Source organism: Lissotriton vulgaris, chromosome 1_1, assembly GCF_964263255.1.
Source record: "Lissotriton vulgaris chromosome 1_1, aLisVul1.2, whole genome shotgun sequence".
In the NCBI taxonomy this organism is placed as follows: domain Eukaryota; kingdom Metazoa; phylum Chordata; class Amphibia; order Caudata; family Salamandridae; genus Lissotriton; species Lissotriton vulgaris.
Window position 1 is genome coordinate 1,030,883,652 of NC_141685.1, and position 19,463 is coordinate 1,030,903,114.

At 44.1% G+C, this 19,463-nt stretch overlaps 1 protein-coding gene across 1 annotated transcript in view; it reads right to left on the bottom strand.

The window, feature by feature from the left end:
- LOC147748462 (venom factor-like) overlaps nt 1–19,463 on the bottom strand; it is a 273,916-nt gene that overhangs the window by 52,204 nt on the left and 202,249 nt on the right. The window contains exons 11-12 of the mRNA XM_086928296.1: nt 3,391–3,540; nt 1,230–1,442 (exon numbers count right to left, since the gene is read on the bottom strand). Of these exons, the coding sequence (XP_086784422.1) occupies nt 1,230–1,442; nt 3,391–3,540 (363 nt within the window). The remainder of the gene's footprint in view (nt 1–1,229; nt 1,443–3,390; nt 3,541–19,463) is intronic.

The following is a 19,463-nucleotide window of genomic DNA, read 5'->3' on the forward strand; positions in this document are numbered from 1 at the left end:
ATCCCGTGAGCACTACTGACAGTCCAGCCATCTCCTTGTCACTACACATGCACTACTCTAATCACCCAGACAGCACGATGTACTTATCCAATCACTCTGCCAAAACCCAAGCACTTATAAATTCACGATGCACTCTCCTTGCAGTACTCTAATCATCCAGCCAGTTCCCATATTTTCATGCAATAACCCAGGCCCTACCTCATGGCAAATACAGAGGAGGTCATGCTAATCACAGGGGTACCCCAACGCATAGTGTTCCCTAGTGTATGTAGGTGTTTTCACTGTATTCTAAGTGTATTTTAGCATAGTACTGGCTCTAGGCCTGGTTAGTCAGAGTCAGTTAGCACCAGTACCCGTCAGCAAAAGTTGGGGGCCCAGGAGGACTTTCTGCTCCTCTGTTGGTTCTTCCTGAACATCTCTTGCTTCTTCCTGCACTTTTCATCATCATTCTGGACTTCTGTTGCTTCTTTCTGCATTTGTCTTGCTTCTTTCTGCGCTTTCCTTCCTCTTTTTTCACACGTCCTACCTTTGTAGGCAATTAGCATTTAAAAAACCTCTGAAATTCACTGAAAAAACCACAGGTTTTAGGGACGTTACAGTTAGTTGGACATTTCACTCGTACAAAACCAGAGAAATTTGGCCGTTATAGTTAGTTCAGCTAACTATAAATCGCGCCCCCACAATGCACTGCTGATGACGTCACACATTACATCATTTATGAAATGGTCATACTTACTTGGCACTTTATTTACAGATTCACCAACAGGCGCATTTCGGCTTCACACCTTTGTAAATATATATTCATTGACAAAACCAATGGTTATAGGGACGTTATAGTTAGGAAATACATAGAAATTCACAGATGTAAACAAAGGTTATAGTAATGTTATAATTAGGCTCACAATGTATACACACAAAACCATAGAAATTCAGCAGGTATAGTTTCAGTTATCAGAAGAAACTATAACTCATGCCCTAAGTTAACTATAACTCGTGCCCCCGTTATGAACAGTTTTTTCACCAATAATTTTATTACAAATGTTGTAGTGATAGTATGAATTATGTCACAGAAGATGTCATGAGTGAAGTAATATGTGGTGTAATTAGGAATGCATAGCAAGACCATGATTAATAGTTACCTTAAGGCACAAGTTATAGTTTCTCCAGTTAACTCTCTTCTCTCTTTCTTAATCTGCTGAGATCTGTTCTCTAAATGAAGAACTTCTTACCAGGTAGGTGAAATGCTGAATCTGGTTCTGCATATCCATGTTCTCATTGCGTATGTAGAAAGTCACCTGCAGGTTTCTCCCAGGTATGACCTCTGTTTGCGGGATACTGATGTGCAGATAGTTCTTAAAGATTCCGTGCCCTTTGTATGCTTTGGCCACCATGGACACAGATGCTTGACGGTCTTCTGGGAGGTTTATGTCTGCAGTGTTTACCTGAAATAAAGAACACAGAGATCTCTATCTTCTGTGAATATATGTAATTGAAGGGTCTGATTTTGGATTTTAGGGCATTTCTGACTTTATTTGAAAATCATGCTAAGAGTGTCATTTAGAGAAGAGATTGAACAAGGCATCGTCCAAAAATTGTTAAGTGTCCCATCTGCCATCCTTTCTATTGCCCAACCTCATTTAGAGTGCGGGGTAATGATCCATCATCAGGAAAACTAAATTATTGGACCGAACAGCAACTTCCAAGGTGCATCTCTATTAAGCAAGACCAGTTCAATGGCATTGTTGCTTGGCCAACAATCTCAACCATGGCAGTCCCAGACCAAAAAGACATGTCCCCTGTATCATTGGCAAAAGCTCATAAAGTATGGGGAACATCAGTTATTCACATGATAGACCCCCCCCTTTTGGGCGTCTGCCTTAGTAAATAACTTGACGTTTGTTTGTCATCATGTTTTCCCTTGAAGCATCTCCTGACACGAATGAAGGAAATATGTCTCCCAAACATCCCGACAACTAGATTATTTTTAAAGTGGTGGGCCGGCTGATACTGAGGTTACAGAAATGCTGTATTCATTACACCAATTATATGGTGGTCAGTCCACCAAATTTTAAAAGAACGCCATGGTCTTCCTTATGTTATTTCAATTTTCATTATTGCAGCATAGAAGATACATTTGTAATTACAATTGACTCTATTGAAATGTTGTCATGGGAAATTCTCCATATCTACATAGATTTGTTTACATTTTTTTCCCAATGAGTGACAGCAGTGGAATAGTAATTGTAAATTTTGAGTCAACAGTGAGACCAAAGGAGCTTGTTCCTTCAAAGGCCCTATTAAGACTGTCCTGGCCAGGGAACTGTAATTTAACAGCTATGATAATTATCATATATTCTGTACTCACTACTGGAGTTTGGTGCTCACTGTACCAATATATGGGTCTGTAGGAAAATTGCATGAGCACAGTGTTAGCAGCAAAAACTATCACTGCACAACTTCAGGTCTTTATCGCTACAGTGGTATCACCCAAACTGTTTCTCAGAAGATCTAGAACTATACGACTCTACCTGAATTAATCAGATCATCTGTCCAACTCTTACACTGGGAAGTTTCCTGATCTGATGCATAAAGACAACATCCTAATATCAAGAAACACCAGAATGGTATATGGTGCATTAGATCTGTTTGCTCCATCTTTAGATGCTCTTGTAACCCCGATCTTTACTCTAGAAATCTGTTTACCACTCAGGTTAAGGGGTATCTGTCAGTGAGAAATCCTAGACCCAAATTTCCAGCCAGTAAAATCATTAGGATTGGACTGCATGTGCAGCCCAGCGTTGACTTCAAACCTCTGCCCACACCTCTCTTAGCGCATTAGGGGAAATATGGGATGCTTCCGCTGCCTGGCATTAGCTTCTTCTGCTGCCTGACACCCTCCCCATCCTAAGAAGACCCTCTCCTAGTCCCATTTTTTACCTGTTCAATGAAGGATGTAAATGGGAGTCGTTTTGCCCTCTCAATTGGGACTCCATGGTTGGACTCTCAATTTAGTGTCCCTCTGTTAACAACTCAGAATAGCCAGATTTAGGCGCAGGAATAACAGCCAGGCTGAAGTCCCACATCTAAATCTAATTCACTTCTAATTGGAGCCTTACCGTGCCTTGAAACAGCTGTAGAGAATCTATGAGTTGTGCACTGCTTTACAAACAACGCCAAAAAACGAATCTTGTGGCTGAAATATAACACTAGACTTGTGCTTCCTCTGCAAGGCATCTTCCGTAGATTCACATGTGTAGAGTCACACTATTCCCTAGCATCAACAACTCTGTGTTATAACTCACCCCAGCACATGAACCTGTTTAGCTGCCTCTGCTGGAGGTTATGGTCAGGGATACATTATTTGCTGCATCAGTTCCCTGGGGCACCTACTGTGATTGGTAGCTCAGAGGAATCTGGCATTGTGTTGAGATTTACTGCTGCGGTCCCATCTTCTTGTGTTATGAAAGAGTACCCTGGTGGAGTAGCTGTCTTCAGCTGGACAGTTGCAGCCGGGGACCCGTCAGGATGCATCACCGATACCTGTCAATAGAAAGAGAGTCACTTAGACACTAAGAAGAGTGCAGTTTGAGCCATTCAAAATGGTTACCCTTGCAACAAGAAATAAAAGAAGTTTACGGAACCCGAGTGACTGTGCGTGCTGACATCACTGTGCGTAAAGCTTCACCACCATCTTTTATGGCGTAGAATACAGAGAACTAAAAAGGATTTGATTACCCATCATGGGACGTCCAGTAAGAACTTTTGGATATTTTAAAACTCTATTTTCTATTTCCATAATAGAAAAAGTCACAGCATTCTTATATGTAGTGCACTGCCACACCGCAGTAAGTAACTCCACGTTGACTCATACAATGAACATTGAATACATTTGCCGAGATTGTCTCCCCCACCCTCCAAACGGCTTTGCATCGGTAACTGCCTATCTATGTAACCAGAACACCCAGGCAATGCTTTCCAACCCCACAATAATCATCTGTAATCTGCAAAGGTCGTGTTTCCCCCCCTAAAATGAAATATACATAACAATGGGTGCCTCTGAGAGGCGTACGCCCACCCTGTAGTGTGCCGCCCCACTCCTGTGGGGACCAGCCCATCCGTAGTTTGTGAAGTGGGGGTGGTGTTAATGTCCATTAAATAGGCTTTGAAGGGCCCCAAATATCCTTTGAACATGACGCTGCAGGTATGGTGTCCGCGTACAGATTGCTATTCGTGTTACAGTAGGCTAAACTCTGGAGCCAGGCCTTTGTCGTGGGAGGGGCCGTGCAGCCTCATTTACGGGCAATCTTCCGCTTGGCAAGCAGGAAGGCCATTTCAGTAAATTTATGAACGGGCTTAGGGAAGCTTAGTACCCAGTAAGAACTTTAGATATTTCTTGACTTCCAAAGTGTGCCCTGCTGACCCGCTCAGTCTCATACGCATTATTAAAATGAGGGGTAGATAGACAGCAGTTCTTACAGTGCTTTAAATGGGCAAGTATTGTCCAGTACTGAGTACCTGCACTCCTTTGAGCAAAAAGGAAGAGTACCTGTACTTCTCAGCACTGCTGCAATGCATTTAATGGGAGAATACCGACACTTCTCAGGAGCAACTTGTACTGTGGATATTGAGTACCAGCCCTTCAATATTTCCATTTATAGCAATGCTGGCTACTTTACCTCTACTTTTCAACGGGGGAATCTAATTACTGAATCTGAAGGCATTTGTAAGATTTTACTTCTGCTTTTGTTTTTTATATCTTGGTAATTAATTCACATTTTACAAAGGTACATCTATGGGAAAAACACAATTATGTTCACTATCAGATGGCACAGTGGCAATAGATGTTGCTGTACAGGGAGCTATGCAAAATACTCTCTGTAGAGAATTTTCAATGTGAACATTGGGCCAAAATGGGTTTCTTGTTCCCATCTCAGCTTATCGAGATAAAACCATTTTCCTTGCAATTTTTTGTTTGCAGAGACCCTGGCAAAAAATTGCTGGAAAAATCTTTAAGATATAAATATCATCTTGGTAAATATCTGCTTTCTTGCTTTCCTGTTGAGCTTGGTCCCATCCTTGACCAATATGGCCATCATTACAAGTGGGCTGTTCCCGGAATTATCGTTCCTCCGAGTTATTTCTCTTGGACGTCTCATAGGTGTGAAGGGGGGGGGGCAATAACAGTTGTTACAGCAAATGGAAGGGATCAAAATGCCATTGACTATTCTTATGATGGAGACCAGAAAATTGAGGTTCTGTTGCGACTTGATAGAGACTGTTTCTTCTACAGTTCACATGCTTTATGAAATCTCCCACCCCGTTATTGATTTACAGTGTATACACTTTTACCTTTGCATGGATGCGTTTTTTGTTCACCATCTGAACTGAGCACAGCATTGTTTATTCTGCACATTTCTCAAATATATAATGGATTCTTGTGACAACTTATAGTATGATGAACAATTTTATGTCTGCATAATTGATTCTAGAGATAATTTACTATACCCTAAAATTATATTGCTATATCACATGTTGACCCTGCATTGATCCTAACATGGACATTAATTGGCCAATAGAAATGAAGGCCTAACAAGGGGTCCGTTGAGAGAGAATGGGTGGAATTTCTGTCCTGAGGAAATTCTTGCTAACACTAGAAATATTTTTCGATCTCCCTTTTTGCCCCAAAGAACTGAAAATATAGGACCTTCTAAAGGCCTGGCCTCCCCTGCCTTCCCATTTATTTCACAACAAGCTACATTACACCATGGTCATCTTGTGCCAGTTGACAAAATTGAACCTTGGGTAGAGCTACACACTCTGCTGTTTGGAGTGAGATGGGGTGTTTACTCCAAGGTGAGGGAAGGGAGTTGTGGATATGTTCTTCTGTATGCACCACATGCACAACATGTAGCCTCTGGACCACATGATACAAGAGATGAGCAACTCCTGCCACAGCAGTTTCTCAGAACGTCAGATGATGGGAGGATGGGAGCCACTGTGACCCCTGACTAACACAGACTTGACTTGACTTACCACAAATACAATCTTCTTCAAATATGCATGGGCGCTACTTAATAGGATTTGGATGGAGGGATGGAGTGGAGGTATGCCTTTTGAATACATGAGCCCTAAACATCCACAACAAGAGTTTCTTTGATGTGCTCTACCATGCCCTACTCCCCTACATTGATCTGCTCTTACTTTAGGATGGCTTCTTCAACTGCATCCTAAAGGGTGCTTTCGATTGACAACCACCTGACCTTCACACCAAGCCACCATGAATATGGAGCTATCAGCTATCACAGAAAGGCTGAACTGCATAGAAATGTTGTGTTCTCTCCACCCTATGGAAAAGCATTACTTCTGTCACTCACTTACACATAATACTTGTAGCCTGCTAGACCACATCCTAGTGATTGAAGGACTTGGCCCCAAATGCAGGATACCCACTACTTTAATAGATTTCTTTAGACCACTTCCCTGTGGTCATAAGTTATGAGAGTAGCAACCAGCAAATGCAGGAGTTTATGCTACAGCTAGAGGTCTTAGTGGACACAATCTTACGAATGACTATACAGGACTGCTTGAAAAGATACCTTGATGATAAGTGGGGTCTACGGAGGCCAGAGCCATAGAATGGGAGAATTTGAAAGTGGTCCTCAAGGAGGTATGCCTGTCTAGGACCTATAGCATCAGACGACATGTACAGCACACTGTAGCAAGACAGGGAACACAATTAGCACACTTAGAGGCGAGAAAGAGGGATCAGGGTGACCTTGCCCACATTGAGATGAATCTCGCGCAGGAGATAGCAGAGACATGGGATTCCCTAGCAGGCAAACATCCTGGGAATATAGACAAATGTTGCACCAGGAGAGAGATGCGCCTGGCAGGCTCCTTGCATGCTTTTCAAATGAGAAACCTCCCATACCATAAATGCTGTCACAAAACAGACCATACAGAACTACAGCTGTCACAGAGGCGAGCATAAGTGATACCCTGGTGGCCTACTTGGCCAGCCTCCATAAACATCCAAAACCGGCAACATTAACCAGATCTGGGCATTCCTGGATCCTTATGAACTCCTGTGACTTGCTCATAGACTGAGAAATCACTAAAGATGAGATACTGGCCCCGATTCAAACTCTGCCTCGGGCAAGGATCTGGGAGGTGATTAATTTTCTGCAGAATTTTATCCGGCGTTTATAGACACACTGGCAGGAAAAATGCTGGTTATGTACCAAGAGGCCAAAGGGAATAACAACCTGCCTAACTCCATGAGAGAGACTACTACAGTCCTGGTCCCTAAACCTGACACAGATCCCACAGACCTTGCAGACACACGCCACTATCCATGTTAAATATGGATAGGAAATTCCTTTCCAAAATTCTGGCTAACTGCCTCCTTCACAGTGAAGGAGGATTCGTGCATGAGGACCAATGTGGGTTCATCCTGGGCCGGAACACACATATGAACATATGGTGAATGTACAATGTGATGGCAGTTGTGGATGACTCAGACGAGGAGAGTGCCTTAGTGGCACTCAACATTGAAAAGGCATTTGCTTTGTTAATATGGAAATGGATGCATTTATCAATGAAAATGAAATATCCTTATTAGCAGATATTCCCGTTGTGAACTATACATCAACCTTGACTCAGAAAAATGTAGTCAAACAGGCCCACAGACCAAGGCTTGGGATTGCTGATTGATAGGTCACAGGTGGGAGGGTATGTAGCTGGCAAGCTTATCCTATGGCAGGAAACCCTTGATCAATCCCACAGAGAGGCGCAGTGACATTGCAAAGGGTCAAGGGAGAATGCCCAAGTAAGGCATACTTGGCTGGAGGGACTACGCATGTTCCTTAACCTCATAGATGCTATTAAACATCTCTCCCCAGTGCTGCGCTGTCCATTGGAACTAGTGCTGAACGGACGTCCAATGGTCGTGCGCAGCACTGGGGAGGTAGTGCTGCCGTCGGCCAATGCACCGAGGCAGCACTTAAGGGGTTAAAACACAACGAAAATCAAATTCCACATGAGTTAGGAACACATAGCCGATCAGGACCTAGCCCACATAGTGATCACACGCTCCCCATGCTGGACCTTTGGACATGTATCTACTGGCCACATTGTGTCCACACGTGGTCGAGTCCACCTGTTGTGACCTTTAGACAATTAATTGATAACTGCAAAGGGAGAAACCAACATTCCTCACCATATATGGTACGCTGGAAACTCTTAAAACCTATTACATTTTGTATATAAGAAGGATATCTACAAACTGTAAACTGAGACCGTCGTCGGACCCAGTGCCTGTAACAGTTCTCCCGGCCATATTGTTTAATTAAACAAGTTGTTTCTGTTTTTCCAAATGCCTTTTGTCTTCTGTTTTTTTAAGGGGTTTCAAATGCAAGCAACAGATTTACTTAGCTGGGAATACATGTTTGTAGTCCTCAAGAAAATAGGATTCAGGGGGACCTACCTTTAATGGGTGGGACTATTGTAAAGAGACCAGTTTGCTAGGGTCCACTCTGGGTGACTATTGACTTGCATGCTGCTAGTTGAGAGAGCAATGAGACAGGGATACTCGCTATCATCATTCCTGTTCACTGCAGAAATGGAGCCTCTGGTGATCTGGCTGAGATGAGATATTCAACCCTGTGGTGTGCGAGTCTGCAACGGAGTACACGTGGTATCCATGTATGCAGATGATGCACAGGTTTAAGTAACGCACCCTTGAGAAAAGGTCCCAAAGCTTCTGATGGGACTCGCTGTATTTGCAGAGATGTTGGGCTGCATATCACCAAGCAAAAAATGACAGATTCCCAGTGGCACGACTAGTGACAAGGGCGGCATGGTACTCTCTGACCTTGGTCTCCAGTGGTAATGATCAAAGTTCAGATACCTGAGGACATGTACTACACACTCTGAAGCAACCTGCTATGCATGTAATCTGGGCGAACCTTGCATGGTCTGAAAGCCTTGGTACGATTCAGGGGAATGCTGCCACTCTCTGTAATGGGTAGAGTAGCCCTAGTGAAAATGATCCTGCTTTGTCCCTGCCTCTACATGGTCAAAACCTCGGTCTATACAATTGGGAGGTCTGTCTTCCGGGAGATATAGAGAAAGTGGGTATCCAGTACATTGAGGTCTGTTCAAAAACATCAACCTAACTTGTGTAATGGACTTTACTGCATCAATGTATTTGAATTTTGTTTGATAGATAATCCTGGGTAAAATCTTTATGTATGTTGAATCAAATGTTAATTTGATATTCTATGTTAAATACAATCATTTCCCTGGATACACCTGTGTTAATAATTTGTCTATTTGATTTTGAATATGTTATGTTCATTGCATTAACAATTGAATTAGATTCAAATGCAATGAACAGGCGTGAGTGAATGTGGGAAAATCGTAAACAGAGTATTTAATAACAATATCCCTTGGTGGCACCATTACCTGTTTTATTAATATACACATAGGGTAATGTTAAAATGCTCATTGTGTATTCCTCCACATGGTCATTGAAAACTGCGACACTGCCAAAATCACAATTTGCCTGTGACCAGATTTGATGATTGTAAGGGCTTCTCTGAAGTCTTTAACACCAAGGTTTCGGCAGAGGGCCGCAATCCACTTATTTCTTATGCCTCAATAAATGGGCAAGCAAACAAAACATGTTTGATCAGTTCAGTACATGACACGTAAAATGGGCAGTGAGCAGTTCTTGCCTTTGCCAATGGTCTCCACCTGCCTATGAATGAAGCAAGCGGAAGGGTGACTGATAAAAGCTCTGAAACAGGTTAAGTTGTAGAAGGAGCTTTATTGGTACAACCATCAACAGGAGATCACAGCAACTGCTCTACAGGAGAAAAAATAACATTCTGATAATGATGTAAGGAAGGTAGAGTTGGTGAAGTTCTATTAAAGGGATAGTAACCACAACACATCCCCTTATCAATATAAAAGAAAGAACAAAAAAGTAAATGAAAAACACTTCGTAAAATCAAGGACACTCCATAAAATCAAGGACAAGGAATAAGTTAAAGCTTAAGACATTACATAATCATTGAACTTCCGAGGAAGGTGAATAGACCTCCTAGGAACAATTCTCTGATGACAAAAAGAAGGAGCAACACGAGGATTACAGGAGGGACTGGAAGTGCTATTGGAATAATTCCTAACACCATCGCACCTGGCTAATTTTGACATATTCCAAGTGCAACCATTGTCCAATGTGACAACATGTTTCCTGATGGAAACAATGGGGAAAGGACTGGTGAAATTTGAAACACCTTTATGACCACACTTGGGTTTTTTCACCATAACACAGTCACCAACATTCCATTTCCTAAGTTTGACAACCATCTTAGCATCATAACGTTGTTTATATTTCTGCTGATAGTTTGTCAACATTTCCCTCGCGCTTCTCTCTCAATACAAGAATAATTAATTTCAGCTTCTCTTAAGGCCCTTGAAGCGAAAGCAACAACAACCTCTTCACCATTCACAACTTGTGAAAGTACAGCACCTAAACCTTTAAGGCTGGCATCAGTTGTGAGAATGGTTTTGAGTTTCGAGTCAAAATGACCCAGAGTTGGCATTTTACCAATCTCCTTTTTTACCAACTCAAAAGCCCTTTCACAATCAGCAGACCAAGAAAAATGTACACCCTTCTTTAAGAGCGACCTAATGGGTTCGACAAGACTGGCAAAACCTTTGATAAACTTGGAATAAAATTCCGCCATGCCTAAAAATGACTTGACCTGATCTTTATCCACAGGAGTCGGTGCTCCTACAATGCTCTCAGCTAACTCCAATTTGGGCTGGATTCCATTCCCAGAAATAACATGTCCCAAATATGTAACAGATTTTAAACCAATGCAACACTTTTCCTTCTTTACAGTAAGTCCACTCTCATCTAACTTGCTCAAAACAGATCTTAATACCTTGTCATGTTCACCCTCATCCACTCCATATATTAAAATATCGTCTTGAAAGAACATGACATTTGAAAGACAACCTAAGACCATCTTCATTACTCTTTGAAAACACGCAGCAGCCGAAGCTAAGCCAAATGGCATTCGTAAAAACTGATAAGCACCCAATGGCGTGACAAAAGATGGTAAATGCCTGCAATCTTTATGTAATACAATTGGTTGGCAAGCTGAAGAGAGATCGAGTACACTAAACACCTTCGCACCTTTCAAGGTACTAATGCTCTCAGCTATGTTGGGCAATGACTGTCGATCTACCCAGATCCATTCATTCAATCCGCGCAAGTCCACACACATCCTAATTGACTTTCCACCATCTTTGGGTGCTAGAACCACTGGACTCAACCATTCAGATGATTCGATCTCTTCGATCAACCCTAAATTCAACAATCTCTCAATATCATACTTAAGTGGCTCAAGCATCATGTTAGGTACCTTTCTCACCTTGTGCACACATGGTTTGGCAGATTTTTTGAGGATGATTCTGTGTTCAAAACCTTTTAGACACCCCAAGTTATCTGCGAAAACTTTCGGATAATCTCAGAGGTCTTCGGGTGTGGTCCCCTGGCACCACCGGGTCCCTAAAAACCCGGCACCTCAGTTGGCGCCCACGTGGGGCGATATCAAGCGGTGACGGTCCAAGCCAGATGTTCGTGAGGAGCTTCGTGTGAAAATTCCGGAGGACGGTCAGCCACTTCAGCGACCCCTGCATGTCGACGTGGTTCCAAAGGTCTTTGCTGCGAGGTTCCCCGCGTCCCGACGGCTACGAAGGACTGCTGCCCTGACTATCGCCCTGTTTTGGACCCAGTGATCCTTGGTAGAGCGAAACGATAGACGAGTCTTCTGGTGACGTCACCGATCTTCAATATTCAGTTAAGTATAAGTGGAGCGTCTCCCAGTCCTTAGTTTGGTTCTTAGTTTTGGTATCCCAGAGATACGGTTTGTTTGTATTGGTTCTTGCAAGCACCAAAACCGAGGGATTCGTGTATTCAGGACAATATCATAATTAGATAATCCCTTGAAGTTTGAAGCTAGACTAGTGAGCGAAGATGCCTGGTCTCAGCAGACTTGGAAACTTGTTTTGTCTTGGTTGTAGTAAGGACTCCCGATTAGAGGATTCGTGTCCGGTTCCTCCGATTGGAACTCCAACATATGAGTTATATATAAAGCACGGAGTAGGTCCTATCACGTATAATGAGGTATGGATAAAATACACCCGCAAGGATGGTGTTTTAAAATGGCCCCAATATGGTAGTTTTGACTCAGAAATATTAGACAACCTCGAGGTCAAATTGTTCAAGAAGAAAGCCCGGCCGGCGATGTTTGACTCTTTTCGCTTATGGCGCAAAGAAGCCAAACAGAAAGAAATAAAATTAGCAAAGAAAAATAAAAGAGGCATGTCAATGGTACAAGCTGCCATCGCATACAGGGATAATGAGGAAGAGCAGGAAAGTGAACAAATGCTCAGAAGCAAGAAACTAGCAGTAGATAAATGCTACCCGATGTTACCACATGAGGGACAAGACTCAAAGGGAACATCCGAGAAAGATCCATTAATGTCCCATTTGTTGAACTCACCACCCCCATATACATCGAGTATTGTTGGACCCCGAGGCGTATTGTTATACCACGTCCTGGCGCACGAAAAGCAGCCCTTGCACAAGCACCAGCTCCTCTTCAGCTGGTTCCTACTTCTCCGGCGCAGCCTTCTCAAGGGCCGCCGCCTTTGCTACATACTCCATCTACTTCTACAACTTTGCCTACTGCTCCAACTATTCACTATGATACTACATCTGCTGCTGCCTCGACTTCCTCTGCTGTTGCTTCGACTTCCTCTTTACATCAGCCTGTCTTTTCCGGCGCATCTGCCTCACCGCAAGCTTCACCTTCTGTCAGACAGAGAGTGGCAAGTACTGTCACTGGTCTATTCTCGCCCTTCTTTGGGTCGCCTAAAACGACCCCTAAAACAGAACGTAGACAGTTGCGTAGTCAACTACCCGACTACGAGGAAAGAGAAGTGCTGAATGAGTTAGCGCGCAAATGGGTTACTGATACTGTAAGATATGATGTTCAGTCTGTTATGGAAGTCTCCCGTCAGTGGGATTCATTCACTCAAAGATATGTATTTGAAGAGATGTGTGTGTACCTCTGGGAAGATTTACAAGACAATGATCCAAAACGCAGAATGCAGGAACTAGCCCGCATGCGATTCAAATTTTACGAACGCATGATTATAGGTGCAGATGTTGAACGAGCAATGGATCTGTTGTTATCTTATAGGAGTAAGGGAAACAGCTCTAGATCGTTTAATGAGGATGATATGTCTGGTAGGAAAAAGGCGCGACAGTACCCCATGAGAGAGGTTCCTCCAGTATGGAGGGAAGGTGATGCGAATGCACAACCACCTGTTCCACCGCATTTCCAGCGTGTATGGGTACATGTCCCTTGGAAAAGATCCGAAGTTTTAGCACTCAAACAGACACTACCCGATCCACGTAAAAACCCAGCAGGATATTACAAGGAATTATCACAGACTGCCAGCTCATGTATAATGAATTTAGCAGATATAGACATGTTGTTTGGGAATGTTGTTCCGCATCCTTTATGGAGTAAAATTCGTCATGCAGATCATGATCAAGAACTAGGTGACTCATGGGCTAATATTACTGCTACTGATGCTAGACAAGTTGGTGGTTCTAAACCCGAGCCTTTAATAGCGGAACTTCCCGGTAGGATTATTGCGTACATGAAAACGTTAATGCCTGAATTACGTGTAAATTGGGACAAGCTATCTGCGTGCAAGCAGAAGAAAGATGAGAATGTGTCTGACTTTTTCACGAGATTTGAGGAGACTTTCACTGATCATAGTGGTCAGGACATGGCTACCGAGGGTGGCCAAAGATTGTTTGTAGACAAATTTGTACATAATCTGCTTCCTGAACTGTGCAATAAATGGAAAGATTCAGAGAGTGCTTGGGCTGTTTCCACGTCAGCGCAGATTTTAGCCACAGCCCAGTACTATGAAAATAGACGCAAAGACGAGCTAGATAAGACAGACAAGAAGACTAGAGAACTAAAAACTAAAGTTCTTCTCCAGCAAGCGTATCCGCCTCGCATTCCTAGTCAGCCCAATTATCAACAACCACAGCAGTATTCGAGAAACGCGCAAGGAAACGAGGTTTCCCACCAGCGTTCTCCGTATGGCCCGAATCAATGTGCATATTACAAAGAAGAGGGTCATTTCAAAAGTAATTGTCAAGCTCTTGCACGACGTTTAAACGGTGTTCCCGGTACAAGAGGTAGAGGTGTTCAACAGGCTCCTAGAGGTAGGGGCCGTGGAAATTTCTCCCAGAATACCATTTCTTTTCCGCCTCAGAATTCTATGAATAGCTTTGACCAACAGAATAATGCATCTTCTAGGTCAGCTCAGTACTATACAGATGACTATTACGCAGAAAACGAGAATGAGGGTAATAATTGCTAGGACAGCCATGGAAAAAGAGAGGGAGTTGTTTCAGTTCCAGTAGATCAGAATGGACCTTATATCGAGGTGATTACATCCGGAGTGTCGGAGCCATTTCTGCTGGATACTGGTGCTACAAAAAGTTCTATTATGCACTCAAAACTTCCTGGCGCACCTTTGTCCGGCGAAATGAATGTTTCAGTAGGTTTTTCTGGTGCCCCTGTTAGAAACCCGATCTCCAGTCCCATGCCCCTTTCTGTTGGCCCATGCGAATTAGAAGCACCCCTCATTCTTACCACAGGTTGTGGCGAAAATTTGTTAGGTTTGGATTTGTTGAAGAGATTATATGCTACTTTGTACTGTTCTCCTTCGGGAGTACAACTTACCCTTGGTAAGAAAGTGATTTCCCCGATGTATTTGTCAAAGGAAAGAATTCCGACTGAGTTGTCGTCTCTTCCAGATGTACTTTGGGCGAATGGTTCTAATGATGTGGGTCATTTGGAGATAGCACCGTATGTCATAACATTGAAAGCTAATGTTAGGTTGCCATGTATTCCCCAATATAGAATTTCAAACGAATGTGAAAAGGCTTTGTTAGTGATCGTCTACGATCTGATTGCGAAAGATGTCGTCGAAGAGACTACAGGCAACATTTGTAACAGTCCTGTTTTGCCTATTTTAAAGCGTACCGATCCTTCACAGCCCCCTGTGTACCGATTTGTGATCGATCTAAGGGAAGTGAACAAGATCGTCGTACCACAGTTTCCAGTCGTCCCCGACATTACTGCCTTATTAACAATGGTTCCAGCCTCAGCCAATTGGTTTTCAGTGATAGACCTGAAGAATGCTTTCTTCAGCTTCCCGATTGCCGAGGAGAGCAGAGATATCTTTGGCTTCAATTTAGGAGGACGAAGCTTCCGCTTTAAATGCGCTCCTCAGGGCTACTGTGAGAGTCCATCAATATTCAGTCAGGCTCTGAAAACACAACTAGATACGATTGTTCTAACTGGTGGCGCGACTCTGATTCAGTATGTAGATGATTTACTGATCGCTGCAGATACTGAAGAGATTTGCAAGCGAGCGACGTTGTCATTGTTGCGTCATTTATGTGACATGAAACACAAGGTCTCGCTTTCCAAATTACAATTTTGCCGACAAGAAGTAACCTACTTAGGTCACATCTTATCGAAGGAGGGAAGGAGACTGACCCCAGAAAGAATACAGGCAATTGCAGAATTGAGTGTCCCAAGGACACAAAGAGAAGTGCGTGCCTTCTTGGGCATTACATCGTACTGCAGACAATGGATACCGAACTTCTCAGTGTTGGCCAAACCCTTGCTGGCATTAATGCGTAAAGACACACCCAATCCTTTGCCTTGGTCTGAAGATTGTCAGGCGAGTTTCCATGAATTGCGTGAGGCATTATGTTCGGCTCCTGTGTTGGGCAACCCCGACTACAGCAAGCCGTTTACATTATATGTCCATGAGAAGGAAGGTTGCGCATTATCAGTCTTGATGCAGCACTTTGGGGACAGACAACGCCCATGTGCATATTTCTCCGCGACTCTAGATCCTGTAGCTAAGGCATTACCAAGTTGCTTGAGGGCCACTGCCGCAGCGGCTGTCTGTATTCGACAGTCTGCTGGGCTAGTCATGAATAATACTCTGACCGTTATGGTCCCACATGCAGTAGATATCCTACTAAACAGGACGAAAACACAACATCTAACTAGTGCTCGACTATCCAGCTATGAATTGACCCTGTTAGCAAGTCACATTCACATAAGGAGGTGTGATACACTCAACCCTGCCACGTTATTACCCATTCCAGCAGAGACAGATAAGGTCGACAAACATGATTGCTGCTTTAGGACAGAGGAAGAGACAAAAGGGAGAGTAGACTTGCAGGACACTCCCCTCCCTGGATGTAATGATAATTTATGGGTTGATGGTTCATGTTTCAAGTTGCCGAATGGTGATACGACTGCAGCATATGCCGTGACGACATTACACACGATTGTAGAGACAGCTGGCATCCCCCAGAATTCTGCACAAGCAGCAGAGTTAGTCGCACTCACAAGAGCATGTGTGTTGGCGAAAGGAAAACGAGTGAATGTGTACACTGATAGTCAGTACGCCTTTGGCGTAGCCCACAGTTTTGGAAGATTGTGGCGTGAACGTGGGTTCCTGACGTCACATGGTGCGAAAATTCAACACGGCCAGCTAGTACACGACCTTCTCGAGTCACTGACCTTGCCCCTACAGGTTGCGATCGTGAAGTGCAGCGCGCATAGAAAGATCTGAGATGATGTTGGTCGAGGGAATGCATTTGCTGATGAGGTCGCGAAAGAGACTGCAAGGAACACAATGAGTCGGATGTATGTTGTAGGTCCTGCTAGATGGACACCTGATGTGGGTATGTGTGAGGACACCATCGAAAGCGTGAAGTCTATACAAGCTGATGCTACCGAGAAAGAGGTGAATGAATGGAGAGAAAACAAGGGTAGATTAGACGCAAATGGTTGTTGGGTTGAACTGTCAAAACATCAGCGATGGTTGTTACCTAACGCCTATGTGCTCGCAGTGGTAACGATGGGCCATGGAATGGCATACATCAGTGTGAAAGGAATATGTAAGCTTTTGGCCCCAGTATGGCAGAATAGTGGTATCCCAAAATGTGCAGAGAATCTGGTAAGAAATTGTATGGTGCGTTTGAAGCACAATCCCGGTAGGGGAACCCCAACCCCAGCTGGTCATTTTGCACCTCCAACGTATCCGTTCGAGGTCTTGCAACTTGACTTCATTCACATGGAGAGGTGCAATAACCTGAAATATGTCCTTGTTGTCGTTTGCGCCTTCTCCAGGTGGGTAGAAGCGTACCCCCTTAAGAACAACACTGCATTGTCAACTGCCAAAGCCCTTGTCAAGGAATTCCTCCCTAGATTTGGCATGCCTAGAATTGTCTGGAGTGATAATGGAAGTGAATTCGTGGGACGAGTGATGAAGAGAGTGTGTGAGTGTCTAGGCATCCACCAGAAGTTCCATGCTGCAAATCATCCCCAATCGGCAGGATTGGTAGAATGCTATAATGGCACGTTAAAATTGAAACTGGCCAAAATCCAAGCCAGCACAGGTCTCAAGTGGCCAGACGCCCTGCCTTTAGCACTCCTGTCTACCAGGATGATTGTCCATTCCAGATTAGGACTTAGCCCACACGAGATCGTGTTTGGGCGCCCAGCAAATATATGGGGAGTACCGAGGCCCAGAAGGCTCAGGGAGATAGAGTACCCTGCACTGTTTGACTATTTGCACGAACTGACAACTAAACTGCATGCTTTACATCAACAGGTCCACAGCTCCTCTCCACCGGCGTCTGACGATCCAGGCCACGCCATCGAACCTGGCTCCTGGATCCTGGTTCGGAACTTCAGACGAACAAAGAACGAGGAGCCTCGCTGGACCGGACCCTTCCAGGTTTTACTGTCCACCCGCTCTGCAGTACGTGTCCACGGGAAGAAACACTGGGTGCACGGCGCCCATTGCAAAAGGGTCCCGCTCCCCCTTCCATATGACCGATGGGTCCAGGAAGGAGTCGCTGACTCCGAAACAGAGTTTATACCTCGTTTTGTCCCCTTCAGCGATGCACGATTAAAAGGAACTGATACCAACAAAGAGAGCGATTGTATTTTGCGAGGATCTGTGCCACCGTCGATGCAGTTGGACACTACAGAACCTGAAACATTGTTTGAAGATCACACCGTGCCTGGAAAAGAACGATATAATCTGAGGTCAAGACCAAGGACCTGACATAATCGAATTAGTGCGATTTTCCCCCTTTTTCCCATGAACTATTTTTGATTTCACAGCTCTCTCGCCCAGGGAACTAGCTCATTTTTGATTTTCGAACCGCCATCCGGTTCTGCTGCTAGGGCCGCGGTTGAAGTCTGAGGAGTGCAGCTGGGGACGCCTAGGTCAACGGTTCTGGTCAGTCTGAGGGAATTACCCCGGACTGGACAGAGCGCACATCTTGGCAGAAGCAACCTCCCACCGCGGGCAGCAACCAGAGGATGGAGTTTCCAGGGGTAGAGAGACCTGCTAGACACATGAACTTTAAAACGAAAATATGCACTGTGATGGCCAGGAAGAAATTCCTGATAATATGTATTTTGATGATGTGTAGCATGATGATGTTCTTGATTGGTTATACCTTATTCACGTTTCAAATCACCTTTGTAAACAACACTCAGCCCACACCTTCTCTGACCGCTTCTTTACACTCCTTTCACCCTCTTCCTGAAAACGAGTCTGCCAGAAGACTAGAGTTTGTAAATAACTCCTTTATCCAGCTCCTACACCAGCACCAGTCTATAATGAACACATCTAATTGTTGGATCTGCGGACTCATGCCACACACGACAGATAAGGGCATTCCTTACTTCATCCTGCCATTCAGCTATTATGGTTCTTTGTGGGATTTCCAGACCATGTTCCTGTTCGCCCTAGAACCATACCCGCTCCGTTCCCCGGAGAGCGATTCCAGCAACAAGGCACTAGTGGTAGGAATAGGGAATATGAGTAGGGATGTTGACACGTATCAAATGATTCCTAAAGATGAACTCACTCCCTACGGCCCTTGGAACGTGACTAAATACGGGATCTCTTTGAATAAAAGCCAGAAAACAAAGAAATCCTCCCCAGTCTGGATAGTGCCCCACCGAGGTCACTTATGTCTGCAAGGTATTGGCAGGGATCCCAAAGCACAGTTAGGGAAGAGCATATGCACGGAAACTTATGTGTTTGCCTCCCGAACTTCCCCTCCATTCTTGGCGGCTAAAGGCACCTATTTCATCTGCCATGACAAAGCCTACACTTGGTTGCCCCCTGACTTCTCGGGCACATGCTTTATCTCGTTTCTGCTGCCACCCACCTACACGGCCAGGGCAGATTACCATCGGACAAGGACAGTTAGGGGTGTCGTGAGTCAAGACGACACTGCG